Consider the following 19,727-nt stretch of genomic DNA (forward strand, 5'->3'; position numbering starts at 1 on the left):
GGATCAACTGAATTTCGACTTACTAAGCATGATGGTGGAATATCACATGAAAATAATCAAAAGTTGTAATGTAATTTTATAAAACTAGAACCTTTTCATACTTTTATAAAAGCTGCTATCAGCGTGATTAGAAAAAATGAAAATTTCATATGATACAAAACTGCAATTATTTGTCACTAGGATTATAATAGTATTCAGGACATCAAAACGTATTGTTTGCATAAAAATTATGTCATTACTGGCTGTTGAATTGATCACAAAGTTATATCACTCAAAAATTTAATTATGTGTTTAATTTAATTATGTGTATTTAATATCAAACATGTGAGTGTCATGGCAGGTATACACACAGTACTGAAAAAAGTTTTTATTTTTTTTATTTTTTTTAAACAAACTATATTCAAATTAGGGACAACTTGATTGGTCAATATACAATTTTGTGTGTAATTTTAACAACAGATATTGTAAGACATTCTATTTGCTTTTGTGAGTACTTTCTTCTTAGCTGACATTCTAATATATTGAGAGAACATTTTCATTGTTCATAAGATTACTCAACTTGGCTTTTATAAATTTTAACCTAAGAAAATAATTCCTGTCATACAGGAGGGTTTAACATCCAACTACCTATTGGGTACTGAAGGCGAGGGGCCAAACCACATTACTTTTTTCACATTATCAATTAAATTTCTATGGGCTGTGCTGGGATATGAACCCAGGGACTAGACATACTGTCCTACTAAGTATGTTGATATTGATTTACTCATTTTTGTTTTATTTTTGTAGTTTGATATGCTTATTCATCAAGTGGGATTTGAATAATCCAGTTATTACTCAAATTATCTCAATTCAGTGTGATAATCCAGAACCAAATGAAATATTAGTGCAATTCATTTAATCCCTGGATTTTTATATTACCCTTTTTTGTTTGTTTTATTTTAAATGTACCTTGTGGCTTATTAAACTAAATGGGAAAATAGAGGCTGATTACATCAACAAACCCCACAAAGTTAAAAATAGAATCATAATTAGTCTGGAATCTGGATTGTTCTTTATTGTTGTTATATAATCAATATAAAAACTTGATCAATTAAGAAATTGTTTTAATAATTCAAGTCGTGACATTTCAAAACAAACAAAAAGTAGTTATTTAAACAAACAAATAATGCTTGCAGATGTAAAAAATATCACAGGGAAATGTATTTGAATAATTTACTAAGTCATGTCTTTAACAATTACGATTGTCACTTTACCCTTAAAATATGAACAATTTATGTATTAATTGAATTATAAAACATAATAAAAAAAGAACAAAAATATTCTGTCCACTTTAAGACCCTTGCTAATAGGGAAAAATGCATTTTTTCTTTTTCATTTGCCAATTTGATTGTTGAAAGACTAAAGAATTTTTGTTAAAACGTTTTTCCCTTTACTTTAGAAAGTACCATTGAGCAAAGCTAACTCGATCAACAAACTAATGGTTTACCTTATTTTTTAACCTTTTAAATATTGAATAATGATCAAAAGATTGGCAATTAAAAAATATAGTTTAAAGCTGGTGTTTTTTTGTATGCGAGTCAATAAATCATTTGACAATCAACGTGGATTAAAATATAGTAAGAGTGGCAAAGTTATAAAAACAAGAGACTAGTACGTAAGAATTGGAAATTTGTGTAAATAATACAATTTGACGTTCGAATTTTTTTCCATTTGCCAAATATAGTTTTTTTTTCAACCTTACAACCAGTTTCTGTTGTATAATGAAGTAATACCATCTAATTTTAATAAACAAATAATTATAACAAGTTATATATTTTGTTTTCCTGTTCAATATTCATTTGTCTAAATTTATGTATTTCTACTTGCCAATAATTTTAAAATGAAACCATAAGTAGAAAATTTATGGGTATATGTGTATTGAAAGTTTTGTTGAAAAGTCACACCAAAATACAATTACATGCTTTCGATTAGCTATTCCCCATTTATTTTTAATACATCACCCAACCTTTTGGGGCATTTAGTTTCTACTAGAGTTCAACTTAAATACATTTTATATATATTTCCTTAAAAATTTATGGTATGTTTTGGCAAGAAATGATCAATATGTTGCATTCTGAAAAAGTAAAAACATTTCAAAGCGTGCAGTATCTTTTGTGAGGTACTAGTTGAATACTAACTACCTGACCTACTACTCCAGTATGATTATTTTATCTAATGCACTTTCAAGTTACATACAGCCTTGGAAATTTATTAGTCTATACAAGAATATATTTTTTTTTAATGGTGTATGATAAGACAGACCCTTCTATATGGATCTATCATTCGTAACATATACAGTTGAGGATAAACCATGTTCACTTTTAAAGATTACAGAAACAAATATCTGAATGAATCATTTAAACCATTTATATTTTTCAGTTTCTGTTATCTATTTTTCATGCTGAATGAAAACCTAAAAAATACTCATTTCTGACAGATAGCTGAACTGATAATTGATATCTGTTAAATTTTAAGATAAAACATGTCAAACTCTTATTTCCTCTTGAAGCAACAACCACTAGTAAAACAGAATCTGTAATAATAATAATTAATTTTAATAAACAAATCCTACTTTGGATGAATTGACATTTACATTCCTGTCTGTCAAATTTGAAAAACATTTACATGTATGATTTATTGAGTTGGTGAGTTAAGATTAAGCTGATATGCCAGTTTGATTTATTGATAATGAAATTTTTAAAGAAATTATATTTAAATAAGAATTAATTTAATGTTATTCATACTATGTAAGTGATTCCTGTTATACAGGTGGACTTAATGTCCAACTACCTGTTGGGTGTTGTGGGCAAGGGGTCAAACCTTTACAATGCATTTTTCATATTGTTATCAATAAAATTCCATGGGCCAGGATTTGAACACAGAACCACTATAACCACTAGTGTGGCAAATATGAGTCGGACGCACTAACCATTTCACCATTGCTGACCCCCACAATATAAATATTATTAAGTATTGAGGAGAGTGTGGTGGCCGAGCAGTTAGGGTGTCTGAATCTTATTTGGCATGCTAACAGTTCTATGTTCAAATCCACCACTCTAGAATTTTAGTTGGTAATAATATATAAAACAGTTTGACTCTCATCCTCGACTCCCAACTACAATTGAAAGTTAAGCCTTCCTAATGACAGAAAATACTTTAAAGTTGATCGTGGGTGTTGGTCTTCAAGTCGGTAAATATTGAACCAGCACTGGTTCACTTTCTTAGACTTTCTACAATTACTGGTTTTGATGTTACTTAAATACATTTTGGCTTTGTTCCTCCCTGAATATGGTACAAAGCTGAAACATGTTTGAATAACAACAAACTCTTTAATGTAGATGGACCCTATAAGTGTGGTATTGCTGGTTCAACATGGATTATTCTACATTATTGTTAAATACTAGTTTATTAATGAAATTGATTAATTATCAAAATTGATAATTGATTTATCATGTTACTCAAAAATATACAATTTCTTTACTAGTAATAAAGGTCTATGAGGTGACAAATGTATTCTAAATATACATAATATTATTATTTAGTTCTAGTACAATTTTTTGATATTATTTGATTTTTAAGCATTAATCTTTTGTCATTTCTGTCCATCTAAACATATTGAATTTCAATAAACAGAGTCTGAGTTTTAGTTAGTTTAACGTATTTATTGATTTTTAGGTCTTATAATGGGGTTCTTCATAAGGTTTGCTGCTGTTCAGACACCTGTATCTCATATGGGCGTTGTGGAGCAACCAGGGGGAAAATACAACCTTTCATTACCTCCAGATACCCTCTGGCTGCACTTCAGCAGCCAGGGGAGCACGCAGCAACTCAACAAAACCTATGCATACTCATTTCGTGGAGGCCTGGATAAAGTTTCAGGAAATGAAATTGACATCAAGGTTGTTAATGGGTCCAAAATAAATGTCCACCTTTTGATAATTTATTTGTAACTCTTTCTTTGATGCACAGGCTACTTTCGATCCTGAGATATTTTTTAATATCATTTTACCACCGATAATCTTCCACGCTGGCTATTCTTTGAAAAGGGTATTTTTTTATTTGTAAAACCTCTAGTTTTATGATGATTTTAATTATTAATGTATATAATTTGTTTATTAGAAATACTTTTTCCGAAATCTTGGTGCGATATTGACATATGCAGTTATTGGTACCTCTATATCAGCCTTTGTTGTAGGGTGCGTAATTTTTTTGCTAATTTCTTGGAAACTTTTTACAATTTTCTTGATGTGTATTTTTTTTAGCGTACTTATGTATGGTGTATTACCTTGGATAACTGACTTGAAATATTCCTTTCTTGATACCCTTTACTTTGGTGCAATAATTTCCCCAACTGATCCAGTTACAATTTTGGCAATTTTTAACGATATGAAAGTTGACGTTAATCTATATTCATTAGTATTTGGTGAAAGTGTTCTTAATGATGCAGTTGCAATTGTTCTCAGCAGGTAATTTTTAAATCTTTGTTTACTCCTTTTTTCCAAATGCTAGTTTCTCAATGTTAAAAAAAATTTCTATCTAGTTCAATACAGAACTATGAAAGACACTCCACAGAAGGAGGAGGAGTCTTTGAATCTGCCGCTTTCTTGCGGGCTGTTGGAGATTTCATTGGCATATTTTCATTTTCTTTGATCATAGGATCTTGCATGGGTTGTTTGACTGCACTTATATCCTTTTTATCTTAAATTAATATTTAATGAGATTTATTAATTATTTAATTTTAGTTTGGGTAATTTGGTAGTATTATTTTGTAATGAATGTCAATAAATTTGTCAATAAAATTCCTTAATAAATGATCACTTGACCAAGTTTACAAGGATAGGAGACTTCCCTCTGTTAGAAACTGCTCTTTTCGTCCTAATGTCATATGCTACTTTCCTTATTGCTGAAGCTGCTGACTTAACTGGTAAAATAAATATAAGTTAAAAAAAAGTAACTCTAAAGTTCTTTATTTTCAGGTATTGTCTCTGTGCTGTTTTGTGGCATATTTCAGGCTCATTATACCTACAACAATCTGACGAGGGAGTCAAGAAAAAGGACAAAACAACTTTTTGAACTCCTGAACTTTTTAGCTGAGAACTTTATCTTTTCCTATCTGGGAGTTTCAATGTTTACATTTCCAAAACATCGTTTTGATGCTGGTTTTATTATTGCTGGACTGGTATCCTTCCCACCAAACATTTGAACTAATAACTAAATTCTTTAAATGCATTTTTAAATTTTAAATGTGGATTATGGTTTCCTTAATGATTTAACAGTTTTGCGCAGCTTTCAGTAGGGCTACAAACATCTATCCACTATCATTTCTCCTCAATTTAGGTAGAAAGCCAAAAATTGCATCAAATTTCCAGCATATGTTGTTTTTTGCTGGTAAGTAATTTTTCCTGTATTAAAAACTGTGTTGAATATTTTTAACCAATTGTTAAACTCGCCAGGCTTAAGGGGTGCAATGTCTTTTGCCCTGGCTATAAGGAATACAGTGTCAGAGGCAAGGCAAGCAATGCTCACTACAACATCTTTGATAGTTATTTTCACAGTAATTGTGCAAGGTGGTGCTACCATGCAGCTCCTTTCTCTATTCAACATCCCGTAAGCATTATTAAAAAAAAAAAAAAATCAAATAGTAGTTTACAAAAAAAAGGTTTATTGTTCAGCGTTGGAGTTGAAGAAGAGATGGAGGCCCTACCATATGCCTGTGGAAGTCACAATGTAAGTTCAAAATGATTTCTACTTTTTAGAATAAATACCTATTTATGCATGTATGACTGCATGGTGAAATAAATGAAGTTAATAGTCCCAAAGCAATACTCATGGATTTGTCATTTTATAGTATTTTTGGATTTGGATTTGGATTTATATAGGCACAAATCCGCACATGAACATACATACAAACATATGTCGAGTTGAGCCTATTCACTTCTCGTAGTCCACCGGCAATTCCAACTTTTGCAATTTATATTAAACTGCTGACACCCACCACGGTTGTTGGCAGTCCGAGGGCAGACCTCAGTCTTATCCATCCAGCCTTCGAGGTTGAGCTCCTCCGAGGGGGGGGTCAACAGCTAGGTCAATTTAGGATCCAACGCGTGCACTTCCAAACCCATTCATATTCACGTTCTTACTTACATTCACTCCTTTTTATATACCAATCATCGAATTAGGAAGGTGAAGTACTCGATATTCCTCCATCACCCTTTACACATATTACACAACTGAACTGAGGGTACTCATATACTGCCATCAACCCTCTCATATATTCACACTAATAAACACATTCACTCATAACAAGCTAGATACAACTAAAAATTATTTATACAATAAACAACCTTGTTTCTTTCAAGAATCGTAACAGGGGACCCAAATTGCATATGGTTCTGAACGAAGTGGACGCACCCTTGCGATGCACAGCACACATCATACATTCATCAATCTTAAACCTGTCTGTAAAGACAATTTGAAAACTAGTGTACCCCAGTCTAAGCTCCAAGAACTTAGCTCGGTAAAGGTATGGCAGAGTAGACAACTTGGCTAACATGGCGAGATCGTCACAGATTTGCCGAAGTGTATTCCTAGAGGTTGCGTCTGGGACTGAAGTTGCTCGTATATTCTACTGTACAGGCATTTAAGGATTGCACCTGAAAGCAGATGGCTTGATTTGGCAAGGAACCCTTCCACAGAGCTGAGGGTGAGCTGGTCCCTCCGAAATTCACGCTGTAGCAGCTCGCAGCAAAGGCTGGCCAAAGGGCTTGTTCTGAACGTACCAGAGCCGCTCGAAGACCCTTGTAGTAAAGCTTATCAACCATCTGCATGCATGTTTTTTGGACTGAAGAATAGGACATGAAACCATAAAACAAGGTTGAGTATAGCAGCGAGTCAAACATTTTCAGGAGGGTTTCTCTGTGCACTGAAGTGATCGATGAACTTTAATAATGTTTATTTTCCTTCCATTTACCTCAACAGCGTCAATGTTTGGCTGCCATCTAAGCTTTTGATCAAATATGAGGCTGAGGAATCTCATCAACTCTATCGCAGCACCCACTTACACAGAGCTGCACAGGGCTGTGGGCCCTCCTCAGCCTGCAAAAGTGGACACACAAGTTGGAATTTGGTTTTCTTGGCTCTTCCAGCCACAAGGTTTATTGCAGACTGCATCACCCCTTTAACTCCTCTAGGTCTTTCCCTGAAAGGAAAAAGCAGAGGTTGTGTTCAGTAATTGTCTGATTGGCCAGGTGACACTAGCAGCAATACCGTTCACTGTGATCGAGAAAAGTGTAACATTTTTCACTGAACACTGAGGGACTCAATTCTCTTGCAAACAAAGTCCCTGGAGAGCATGAAACCCAATCTGACACAGAGTCTTTGGTTCCTCAAGAAAACCTCAAGGAACTGGGATAATTTGCCTCTAAATATGATATTCCAACATTTCTGAAGTATCGCATCTGTCCACATCACATTATGCTTTATTGAGGTCAAAGAATGCAACCAGAGCATGCTCTCTATTCAGAAACGTATCCTGAATATCTCTCTCAAGAAGGCAAGCATGATTGACTGCAGAATGATGTCTACAGATTCATACCTGATACTGGCCGTAAAACCCTTTTGCCTCAAGACACCAGGTCAAACGACCGTTTATTATGGACTCCTGGTGTTTTCTTAGACATGTTTTCTGGGAGATCGGCCAGTAATTTGTCGCTGGATTTGTGTCCCTGCCCACCATAGGGGCAGGAAGGACATGCCAATAGTCGGGGTAGGAACCCATAGCCCATAAGGTGTTAAAGTGTTGAATTCCAACATGCTATGCATTTCTTGTGGGATACTGTCACACCGGGGGCTTGAATTCTGGGTGCGCCCCAATACGACGTCCAATTCTCCAATCTTTAGAGGACGGTTATACACCTCTCTCTCACCATTATCAAAGTCAATCTGGATTCATTCTGCCTCAGTTTTCATTCTGTGAAAGCTATTGGTGCAAGCTGCGGAACTTGACATGGCTGCAAAGTGTCATGCCAATTCCCTAGCGACATCTGAAGCCTCGATTATGTTTCCGCACTCTGTATTAAGTACCAGCTATCAACGGAGTTCTAGTTCAGTCAGAGAGAGCCCTGATCTTTCACCAGGCTTCCTTAGTCGAAGTACGAGAGTTGATGCCTTCCACATATTTCGCTAGGGATTCCCTTTGGCTTGGGACAGTTTATTCCCCTGGCTCTTTTAACTTTGTACATAGTCAAATTATCCACCTTTGGGTGCCTTCTGAAGTGCTGAAAAGCCCACTTCAATGCTTGTGCTCAAGTGCAGTTCTCGCTCTACCACAATATGTGAGATCTACAGGTAGATGTGTTGACATCTCCTGTGAGGGTAGGAAAAGTCTATGACGTAGAGAAAAGAGGCCAATTCGCTCGCCTCAAGGCCCACATAGCTAGAACAACATGGTACATCTGCCTAACAACAGAACTCCTCAGGACTATGCTTGATGTGATCACAAAAGTGGAACCCATTCTACCATTGTTGCCAGGGAGGGCGAGACTATTGACAGGTCAATTGCGCTAATTCTTCCAGTGCTTAAATCAATATGTGTAGCAGCATGTTCATTCAGGGGGACCAGTCTTGAGTCTTGATTCTCCAATTAGGTCCCCAATTCCTGTGCCCCTAGCATCCGTAATCCCCACCAGGGCCATTGTGGGCATTAAAATTGCCCGACATTATTGGTGGGGTAGGCACCTCACCACCGTGTGTCAATTTCCGATTCTGCGGAGGAGCCTAGCTCTGTTACCCAAGTTTCTTTGGATGTCTGTAGCTCCTCCCTGGATGGTGATGCAATCAGAGGTGTCCCTTGAGAGAGCCCAGCTTCTGGTGGTCATGGGGGTTTGTACATCAGTTTTCCACCTACCAGTGATGTTTGAGAGGAGGGGAGGGGCACACCCCTCACTGCTCGCTTCTCTGAATGGCTACTGGCTTGGGAATATTGCCCAGATTTCAAGAGTGGGAGAGGGGGCCTTCTAGGGACAGTAACTCTAGGGTGTGTACTGTTCCAGTATTTATGACAGTGTGAGTATTTGGCACCACCAAACAGGCCTCCCACGACTGAGTACAATGAAATAAACATCAAAATACCTTTAATTCAGAGGTCTTTGGGAGGGATTTGATCCAACCACACCCTTTAGATTACTCCAGAGCTACTCAGCTCATGTAACAGCCCAGGAAGGCCACCCTGCCCAGCGAACCATCTGCCCAACCTGTTTGTCACCCTCAACACTGCCATGAGCTGAGTTCTAGGATGTGTAATGTTGATTTGCTTGTGGCTCTTTCTCTCTCTCTCCTCTCCCTCTCCTCTCTCTCTCTCTCTCTCTCTCTCTCTCTCTCTCCTGTGTGTGTGTGTGTGTGTGTGTACACAGTTTATCCTTATGTCTGGGAGGTCCTTTTATTGTTAAAAAGTAAAAAGTACCCTTCATTTTAATTGTTAAATTTAAATTTAAATTAAATGTAAAGAAATTCTTTTCTTTGACTCAGTTATAAAAAATATGAGTATTGTTTTCTTTAATATATTAAATATTGTTAGACAGTAGTTTAATAATTAAGTAATGTTTAGACTTTAAAAATGGTAGGTGAGCGTTGTTGCACTTGTAAGTGTTTAAGTCTTTAAAGTGTTTTCAGTAAAATGAGGAGCTATTAACTTTGTGAATGAGCTTGAGTCAATACATTATAGAAAAAAATAATTTCTCAAATTGTCAAACGAAACTTGCAAGTATTCAAGCCAACAAAGAGAAGCATAGCAATATCACTAATCAACAAATTCACCTGAAAATTTCATTTAAAATATTATTTCCCCACAAAATTTGTAGATTAGGAAGATAGAATTGAATCTGTAGTCGTTATACAATATATAAAATCATATTAATGTAATTTAATTATAAATCATTAAACACAATTTTTCATCGAAATCCAAAAGATTTTACTTTTCAAAAGTGTGGTGTTTTTTTACTAATGCAGTGTTTTTCTGAAATTCTCTATTGTCTAGTTATTTCTTATATATTCTGTTTAAAATTAAAAAATAAAATAATAAAAAGAATAATTAATTGAAAGAAGTAACTTGGTCAATGGACCACTAAAACTGAAATGGTTAAAAAAAAGTTATGGTTGGATACAAATATACGTCTTCACCATTACCAGTGAGGAGCTTGAAAGATTAAAAAAAAGGATTAACTTGAAATGAACAAATCATAAATTTATCAATTTGAAAATGTTTTTTCAATTATTTACATACTTTCCTCACTGTGTATGGTTCAGCAGACTCATCACTTTTAAAGGTGATTTTGAAAATTATCAATCCTTTTCTAAATTTTCTGCCAGTAAATGACACACTGAGGAATATTTGTTCACTACTGTAGATTGAAGTGCTTTCACAAGTTTAAAAAAATATTTTTTATTGCTATTACGATTGCTATTGCAAAAAGTCTTCTTTTACAAAAGATTTTCAAGTTAAATATTGATGGCTTGTAGATTTATTAAAATGACATTACAGTCCCCCGTTAAATATAAAGAAAAGCCTTTACAAGAAAATTAATTATTCTGATTCTCATGCATGTTGTATTTTTTTCTGTTTCTCCATCCCTTTAACTCTCCTCAACTGAAACTCCCAATCCACGTTGTAGCTGAATTATGAATCGACTGGAAATACAAATGCGGTATGTATAAAGTTTCGGAGTTTCATTATTTCATTGTTGTCCCTCAAGCCCCTTGACGTTGTCTGTCTTGATGACCAAAGCATGGATTGTCATATTTTTGTTGTTTTCCCATTATCTTGTAAAAAAGATTGAAACTATGCTACAATTTTACCTGTGTATTTTGATCTCTAATCAATGCTTAAAGTGTAATTAATCGTATTTAAAAAAATTTATATTATCATACAGTTCACAAAAGGGTATATTTGAAAATACTAAATTAATTCACAATGAATTCGCAGTCATCCTGGTCCGCCTATTCTTGCATTATTCAGGCGCATTTTAGCATTGCTGAAGAGAGAATATGTAGGTCAAGTATGAACAAACCTATGCCAAATTAACAACTTAAATATAAATAAAATAAACCGAAAATAACCATAAAATAAGAAATGTTCTTTCCATAAGTGTTAATGTCTGTGCCCTTAATTAGTTCAGTGCATGCATCCTGATAATTTTGCATAAGTACTGTAGGGTTTTTTTTATGATTTATATAATTTTTTAGCCAGCTAGCCACCAGCTTTGTTTCTTTGTGGCTTTCTCTGTCATTCCATTTTGTTTTTCAGGAAATTTCTGTTATATAATAATAATAAAATACAAAATAGACTCCACTGGCAAGATTGTTATAGCATCGTATTGCCATACTTCATTAAGTTGGTCTGACCCCTCGTCCATGACACTTAATACCATACTTAATCGTAGGTTTATTATGTTGTCAAGAATTGAAATGTATATGGTAGTGAATTATAAAGATAAAAAATTGTAAATTACATCTCAATATTTAAGTAAATTTAATAAATTATTAGCTCGTAAACATTAAAACATACACATAAACATTAGTAGTAATAATGGCCTTATGAGCTTGGATATTAGCCCGAGTATGATTCCTTAGAATCAATTCTTTTCAACAAAATATAAGTTCATGTACAGTAAATGTCAAACTGATTAAGCCACTGTTCTCTAACTTATTTACATATGCGGACTAGTAAAAAGAGAAAAAAAATGTTTGATATACTTTTACAAATATCATTTGATGACAGCTAGAAATAAAATACAGAGTATTTATTTTATTAATTTTTTTAAAAAGTATGTATGACAATAATTGTTACTACTTTTCTTTTTAATTACTGTTGTGTTGTTTCACAAGGAAAAATCTTGCAATGATTCATTCTGCTTCTTTGTATGGATTTTATTACTGAAATTGTTGAATAATGATACAGCTTCATAATATATATCCAGAGATATCCTTTGTCAAGTGATGTCCAAAATTTAAGCCACAATTAAATTTGATGTCCATATATAAAATGACATCACAAGACGATTTTCATCAGAACAGACATGCATGATCTCCTAAAAAATGTCTATTTTTTAAGGACAAAAATGAATTTTTTGTTCTTAACATGATTGAAGTTACTTCTTACAATTAATTAAGGTTTTTAGTTTAGATAAAAATGTTAATGGCATGAGTGGGATTCGAACCCACGATCTTCTGCTAGATACGCCGCTACTCTACCACTTGAGCTATCGTGACCTCGATCCACTGGGACACCAACTTCCCATCTCAACCCCACCTTTTGAATTTTCCCTCCTTTTTGCCATTTTTCTTATCGTGGGTTCGAATCCCGCTTATGCCATTAATTTTTTTATCTCAACTAAAAACCTTAATTAATTGTAAGATATTACTTGGTCAAGCGGACTTCAAAACTAGTGAATTTCTTCATACATTTTGCTTTCTTATTCTTTGGTGATCACATTTTATTTTGACATTTAAAATTTCCTAGATTTGTTCCTGTTTGGGGATGATATATTGTTTATTGAAAACTTGAGAAATAAGAATCTTATGATGATTTTGCATTTATTTTCATTAGCCTCTATCCTACATTCAACTCATAGATCCTGCATGGAATGGACATATTTATTGCTCAAGAAAATGACAGTATTAAAATATATATTCATAGTTGAGTCCACAGTGAGATAGAATAATAAGGTTGAAAGAAATCCGGTATTCCATGGTAGTTAATTTATTTAGAGATGGAAGTTGGGGTCATAAAGCCCATCTGTTGAATGTGGGAATGCGGAATGCTGAATATGGGCTGTATAGCCCAAAACATGCATCTCTAAATAAAGTAAACTTCCATGGAATACCTAGTTTTTATTAACTTTAACAATTAAAATATATAGTGAATGGCTAACTCATTTGTTATTATTTTTTTAACCATTTTTTGTCTGTACTTGTACTTTTCTTTATAGTATAGAGCATGAATGTGTGTATTTTAAATTCATGGAAAACATAATTTTAGTATCATTTTGGTTAATCTTCAGGAGGATGGTGCTACTAGTCCAAGGGGAAGTGGGGAAAAAGCTTGGCTGGCAAAGATTTGGGGTAATTTTGATACTAACTTCATGAAACCACTGTTGACCCATGCTAGACCAACACTGCTCGAGACGTTGCCTGTCTCACTGAACACAATAGCAAGATATTTGACTACGACACAACAAATGTCATACAGCGATGCGGTAATTATCTCTCATTTCCTTCTATCCACACACAGACTTTTTAAAAAATATATTTATTTTATTTTTGTACTTCAGGAACCTTACCGGTCAGAGTCTGATTCTGACCTTTGCATTCAAGAACCTGATGGTACGAGGGGAACGCAAAGGGTGAGTTTTCTGGTTTCTTTGTCTCTGTCTAGCATGATTTCGTCCAGTTGCCAGAAATATTTAAACATGTGGAAATCTTTAGTTTTTATTTCGCTTAGTAAACATTGCACATCCACACAGAGAACATAGATGCTTAAAGATTTATTATTTACTTTTAACTGTAGCAAATAGTTTCTTAAGCTTTTCACTAGTTATCGTAATAGTAAATCGTAAATAGTATTCTCTAGAAAAATTGCTTACATATTATTTTGTACCAAAATTTTAAGAAGTTTATGGCTAAAGGAGCTCTATTAATATATGGTACACTATACTTCAAATAAAGTTCAGCAAAAAGATTAACATGAAATATTAACCAACTATAAAAAAACAAAATTATGGTAATACAAATCTTATTATTATGATAAACTGAACTTTATTTCTTAACTTATTATTTTGATGAAACAGTTACTTTAGAAACTTAAAATTACAACAAAACATTATTAGTCAAAACCTCTGGTTAATCCCTAAAAATATATTGTTGATTTTATTTTTGTCGGCCGGGCTGGATTCCATATTTGTTGATTATTATTCAAGGAGTAGGCCAGGGAAGTGAAAGGTGAAACAAGATGTGCGAAGAAGCACTGAGGAAATTGCTTAGTCTTATAGAGAAAAGTACTGTTTTTAAGGTTTGATTATTATTGTAGGGGTTACACAGTGACCTATATAGGTCGCAGAGGAGAAAAGGTTTGAAATTCTTATTGACCCCATCCCCCCCCCAAAAAAAAATTGTTGTTTGACAATGTATTTATTTCCATCTTCATTGGTGTATAACATAGATTATTGCACTCCATAATTTTTGAGTATGTGATGAAGATCTTTATTTTTTATTTATGGTTTCAAGAGAGCCGAAACTTCAAGAAATACAATTTCAATCTGAAAACATTTTCTCTTTTTCTTCTCTTTCCAACTCCTAGTTTAATAATCAGCCATATATATTTGTAGTTTTATATTATTAATTTATATAGTTGCTAAATTTGGTAATTTTCATGGCACTACTGAAAGAATACATCTATGATAATGGAAAATATTCACACACAAAAAAATTCATTTATAGTTTTATTTGAAATTTGGTCGTTACTGATCAGTTTGGTCTGCCTATCCTTACTCAGTTGGTCTGGCAGATGCATTCAGTGTCGAAGATGGTGAAATGCTAAAAAATGTTTGAATAAATACATTTTTACATACTATCAAAATGATGTTCACAGTGGCAAACTCATTGAATCTGTATTTCTGCAGTAGGAATAATTAAAATCTCTAACACTAATAATCATTACAAATATCACTTATTTTCGCCATTTTGGTGTAGGGAATAAAAAATATATTTATTTGCAGTAAAAATAGGACCAATAAATAATGTCATCATCGAATTCAAATGCATACACGAATGAATAAAGTAAATTTAAAAGGAAGACGGGATTTCAAAATTCATTCACCTTAAAATATTTTAAATGTATGTGCTTAAATCATTAGGATGAAATTATAGCATTTCCTAATCTATTTGATCCTTTCCTAAATCAAATGAAACAATCTACAAACTAAATTTAGCCCTTTCCAAGTCAAATGTAACTCTTTACAACTCGAATGTTACCCATTTTATTTCAATTGTAACTGTTTCCATTTAAATTTACTAAACAGCTAACATAAATTAATTTTCGAAAAACACTGTTTTCTTATTGAACATGTGTTCCTTTTTACAATGAATTTTTTTTCTATCAGAAAGTTAAAAAAAATAAATAAATACATAAACTGAATTTAACAGTTTCTACATATATTTTGCTATCTTTGAATTTATAATTTAAAAAAAAACTAAAAAGAAACTGATGAAGTTCAGCTTAATATTTTTACTTTCTGAAAGAACAAAAAAATAGCTTTGTTCTTTATCCTTTTCCTTAATTTTTGTAAAAGGAATAATTATGTTTATTAAGAAAAACATTTTTTTCGAAGATTTGGGTTTGTATTTATATAGGCTCAAATCTGCACATGTCTGTATTCTGTGCTGAGTTGAGCCTATTCACTTCCCATGGTATACCAGCAATTCCAGATTTTTGCTATTTACTGCTGGCAGACTCGAGAATCACCCACCCCAGTTGTTGGCAGTCCTCAGTCTTATCTGTCAAGCCTCCGAGATTGGGCTCTGGGGGGGGGGGTCAATTTAGCACCCAGTGCATGCAGTTCCAAAAACCCATTCATACTTACATTCATTTGTACATATATTCTTTCCTATTTACATATTATCCATTCAGTTGGGTGGTGGAGTACTTGATGTTCCTCCATTACCCTTTACACATATTCATACATTCCTGCTAATAAATACATTCCCTCAGAACACAAGCTAGGTGTATAAAACTATTATTACTATATACAATAAAACAACCCTGTTTCCTCCAAGAATCGGAACAGGGAACAGCTGCTGTGCTCAAGCACAATTCTCAAATCGGGTGAAATTCCTGCATGCTATTGGTATGGAGCCAAGGAATTGCACCCTTCAATTAGGTGGGACACTTTGAGCAACCTTTCTCTGCATACTGGACACATACATGAGGTTTGGCCCAAAAGTAAATATCTGTGGAGAGGACAACCCTTCTTCTACGAGTCAGAATCCACACTGCTCTTGATACAAGAGAGCTTTTCTGTCAACCCGGCTCATTGATGCTGCCACATTCTTTAAATGTTTTTTTTATTGCATTCTTTACATCCGAGGGGCAATTATGGTGATTAAGTCCGGAGGTGGGAACTTAGCCGCCTCGTCCACCCTCCAGACCTTTGTCCAAGTACGCCAACAACAAGTACCATTTGCTGAGACGCTTCAGTTTGTGGTATCTCTCCAATAAAAGCACTATGAGAGGGTCAACAGAAAACCTGTCACGGACAACAATAACTGCCCTGAAGGAGTTGGTGCAGGCTAGGTCAGAATAGCCACCATCGTCTTGAATCACCCCAAGCACTTGCCAAATCGCATATAATTCTGCCATGTAATTCTCTTGCGTGGTAGGAGCGAATACAAAATGGACACACCCTCGCGATACAGGGCACAAGCCATACCTTTGTCAGTCTTAGACCTGTCTGTTAAGATGAGCCAAAAACCAGTGTACTTAGACCTAAGCTCCAAGAACTTAGTTTGGTAAAGGTACGGGTGGAGTAGTCTTGGCCATCCTAGAGGACCCAGAATGGAGTTGGCCGGTTGTCCCGCTTGAGGGCAGTTCCCAGTGAGTACTCCTTAAGGCCTCGCTGGAGAGTATTCTTAGAGGTTGCGTCTGAGTCTGAATTTGCTTGTATATTCTACTGTACTGGCATCTTTAAATTTTCTAAACAGCTAATGTAATTAATTTTCGAAAAACACTGTTTTTTCTTATTGAACGTAAGTGCACCCGAAATTGGATGTCCCGGTTTGGCAAGGAACCCTGCTACATAGTAGAGGGTGAGCTGTTCCCTCTGAAATTCGGGCGGCAGTACTCCCAGTACGTCGCCAGCACAGGCTGGTCAAAGGGCTTGTTCTGAATGAACAAGAGACCACTCAAAGACCTGATAGTAGAGCCTATCAATCATCTGCAGGCTTGTTTTTCAGGCTGAAAAATATGCCATGCAACCATAAAACAAGCTTGACCACAACAGTGAGTCAAATGTCTTCAGGAGGGTCTTCCTGTTTGCTCCCCACCTGACGTGACCGACGATTTCAATCAAACGTGAAGCCTAGGATCTTCACCAACTCTAGGTACCTTGTCGCAGCATCCCTCAGACAGAGATGCAGAGGGGTGTGAGCCCTCCTCAACCTGCAAAAGTGGATGCAACAGTTTTTGATGCAGAGAAAGCGAAACCGGTTTCCTCGGCTCTTCCATCCATAATGTTTATTGCTGGCTTTATAACCTCTCTAACCTCGTGAAAGGAAGCATAAGCTGTTGACATAAAATAATTGTCTAATTGGTCGATATTGTTCACTGCAATTGAGAAAATGCGTATCACTGAGAACCCTGACGGACTCTATTCTCTTGAACAAAGTCCCTGGAGAGAGCACAGACCCCAATCTGACAGGGAATCTTTGGTTCCTCCAGAAAGCCTCAAGAAACTGGGATAATATGCCTCTAAATCCAATATTCCTACATTTCCGAAATATCACATATCTCCATGTTGTATCATATGCTTTATCGAGGCCAAAGAATACAGCCAGAGAGTGCTCTCTATTCAGAAACGTATTCTGAATATCACTCTCAAGAAGGCAAGCATAATTGACTGCAGAACGATGCCTATGGATTCCCACCTGATACTGGCTGTAAAACGCTTTTGCCCCCAAGACTCCAGGTGGCTATGTGAATGAAGAATTCCAATAGGTTATGCTTCGCACCCTGGGGAAGGATTCACAGCATTTCATATGGGATACTGTTGCACCTGGGGCTTGAATTCATGGCGTACCCCAACAGGGCCTCCAATTTTCCAACTGTCAGGGGTTGGTTATACACCTCTCTCTCTCACTGCCATCAAAGTCAATACAGATTTGTTCTGTTTCGGTTTTCATTCTATGAAAGCTGTCAAAATAAACCACAGAACTTGGTAATGCTGCAAAGTGTTGTGCCAATTCACCAGCGACATCCAAAGCCTTGATTATGTTCCCATGTTTCGTACTCAGTTCAGTACTTCTTATGGAGTTCTAGTTCAGCCAGAGAGATGATCCTGCACCAGGCTTGCCCAATCAAAATATAAGAGTTGATGCCGTTCACGTACTTTGCTAGGGATTTCCTTTTGGCTTGGGACATTATCCCATAGTTGCTCACAATCTTGAAAAGAAACATGAGGATCTTTTTCCTCTGCACCTAGTTCGCGGGCTTAGCAGACATTTTGTTTTTCAAGGTGAGTTGCGACGCACTTCTGCTTACGAGTGAATGTGTGTTACACTCACAAGTTCTCTTATTTTCAGATTTTGTCCCATGCCCCAAGCACAATATATCACGCTTTGTCCCCATGATCTCACAAATGATGGGGTACAGTTCCTCTGAGTGGATGAGAGAGGTGAGAATGATCATTCAAGGGTTGAACAAATCGACCGCCTATCCTGACTACCTCACCTCGAGGGATAATTCTGAGATTGTGAGCCCACCTTTTCAGGCTGTGTAACACATCTCGGATCAAAACTGTTCATTCTCCACATGATATATTCAGGAGAGAAGTGGTCAGGCTCTCCCCTAATATTCAGGCAACGGGTGACCATGAGGCTTCCAGTGCACGTCCTTTTAGATTGCGCCTGCTCCACCCTAGAATTGCTACGTCTTCACTGAATGAGCAGGGCGTGATACCTCCTTTAGTTTGACCTCTGAAGATATCCTTACAGTGGCTGCCTCGAGAAAACAAGAAGTTGCAGGAATGGGAGGGGTTATAAGTGACACATCACCGTTCCTCACCCACTTCCCTGTGCCCATCCTTGGGACTCAGTAGATGTAGTCTACGCATCCTCACATGCTATATGCTTCCTGCTTTTGAATGATACCCCACATGCCTGTGAGGCGCTTATGTAGATCAACGCACACAGGAGCGGTGGATGAGCCCATCTTTGGCTTGGGACAGGGTATGCCTGCTCTTTTCACTTTATACATAATCAGATTATCTTCTATTGGGTGTCTCTGAAGCCCAAAACGCTCACCTCCATGTGCACTTGGGCACAGTCTTCATCTCACCAAGGCACATAAGGTCTAAATCACATGTCCGGGGGATTGAAAAACTTCTCAACGAGCCAGAGATCTCTGTTGACATTTCCTGTGAGAGTAGGACGTGGAGAAAAGTGGCCAGCAGCCTGCTTCAGGTTCCACCTAACTGGAACACAGTACGTTTACGGTTTATATGTTGAAATGGTGTTCATCACTGTAAGATAAAGGTCCCGGGTTCGAATCCATTGTCCCTCCATTCGAACCCGACATACTTACAAAAAAATAAATGCGCATTTTTTTTTTTCAAAAACATCAACACTTTAAGGGTTGATATGGCCTCTGCAACCCTTGTTTAAATAATTAAATAAACAAACAATAGGGGTGGCCACCTAGGTATTTTAAATTCACTCTACACTAAAAATAAGGATGTATTCCGTCAATCCAGAATATAACATTGGGCGACCAGTCCCATCATCATTTATGCCATTTGCTCCTACATCTTTGCCAATAAATACATGTACACGAAATTACAAGAAGCTTACATACACATATATACTGTATAAGTTATTGATGCAGTAACATTTTAAACATGTTTGAAATAAAACTAATTTATGCCGCT

General features: G+C 35.6%; 1 protein-coding gene across 5 annotated transcripts in view; it reads left to right on the plus strand.

Moving 5' to 3' along the window:
- LOC106660772 (sodium/hydrogen exchanger 7) overlaps positions 1–19,727 on the plus strand; it is a 28,717-nt gene that overhangs the window by 2,757 nt on the left and 6,233 nt on the right. For 4 of the 5 annotated variants that reach the window (XM_014383682.2, XM_014383680.2, XM_014383679.2 and 1 more), the window contains exons 2-14: positions 3,715–3,938; positions 4,009–4,086; positions 4,159–4,235; positions 4,302–4,505; positions 4,580–4,724; positions 4,858–4,963; positions 5,016–5,218; positions 5,316–5,427; positions 5,493–5,646; positions 5,712–5,766; positions 10,707–10,739; positions 13,095–13,289; positions 13,365–13,436. In XM_014383682.2, coding sequence (XP_014239168.1) covers positions 3,715–3,938; positions 4,009–4,086; positions 4,159–4,235; positions 4,302–4,505; positions 4,580–4,724; positions 4,858–4,963; positions 5,016–5,218; positions 5,316–5,427; positions 5,493–5,646; positions 5,712–5,766; positions 10,707–10,739; positions 13,095–13,289; positions 13,365–13,436 — 1,658 coding nt within the window. The remainder of the gene's footprint in view (positions 1–3,714; positions 3,939–4,008; positions 4,087–4,158; positions 4,236–4,301; positions 4,506–4,579; positions 4,725–4,857; positions 4,964–5,015; positions 5,219–5,315; positions 5,428–5,492; positions 5,647–5,711; positions 5,767–10,706; positions 10,740–13,094; positions 13,290–13,364; positions 13,437–19,727) is intronic. The other variant, XM_014383683.2, reaches the window with a different exon arrangement.

This window comes from Cimex lectularius, unplaced genomic scaffold (genome assembly GCF_000648675.2).
Source record: "Cimex lectularius strain Harlan isolate CLEC.00 unplaced genomic scaffold, Clec_2.1 scaffold395, whole genome shotgun sequence".
Lineage (NCBI taxonomy): Eukaryota > Metazoa > Arthropoda > Insecta > Hemiptera > Cimicidae > Cimex > Cimex lectularius.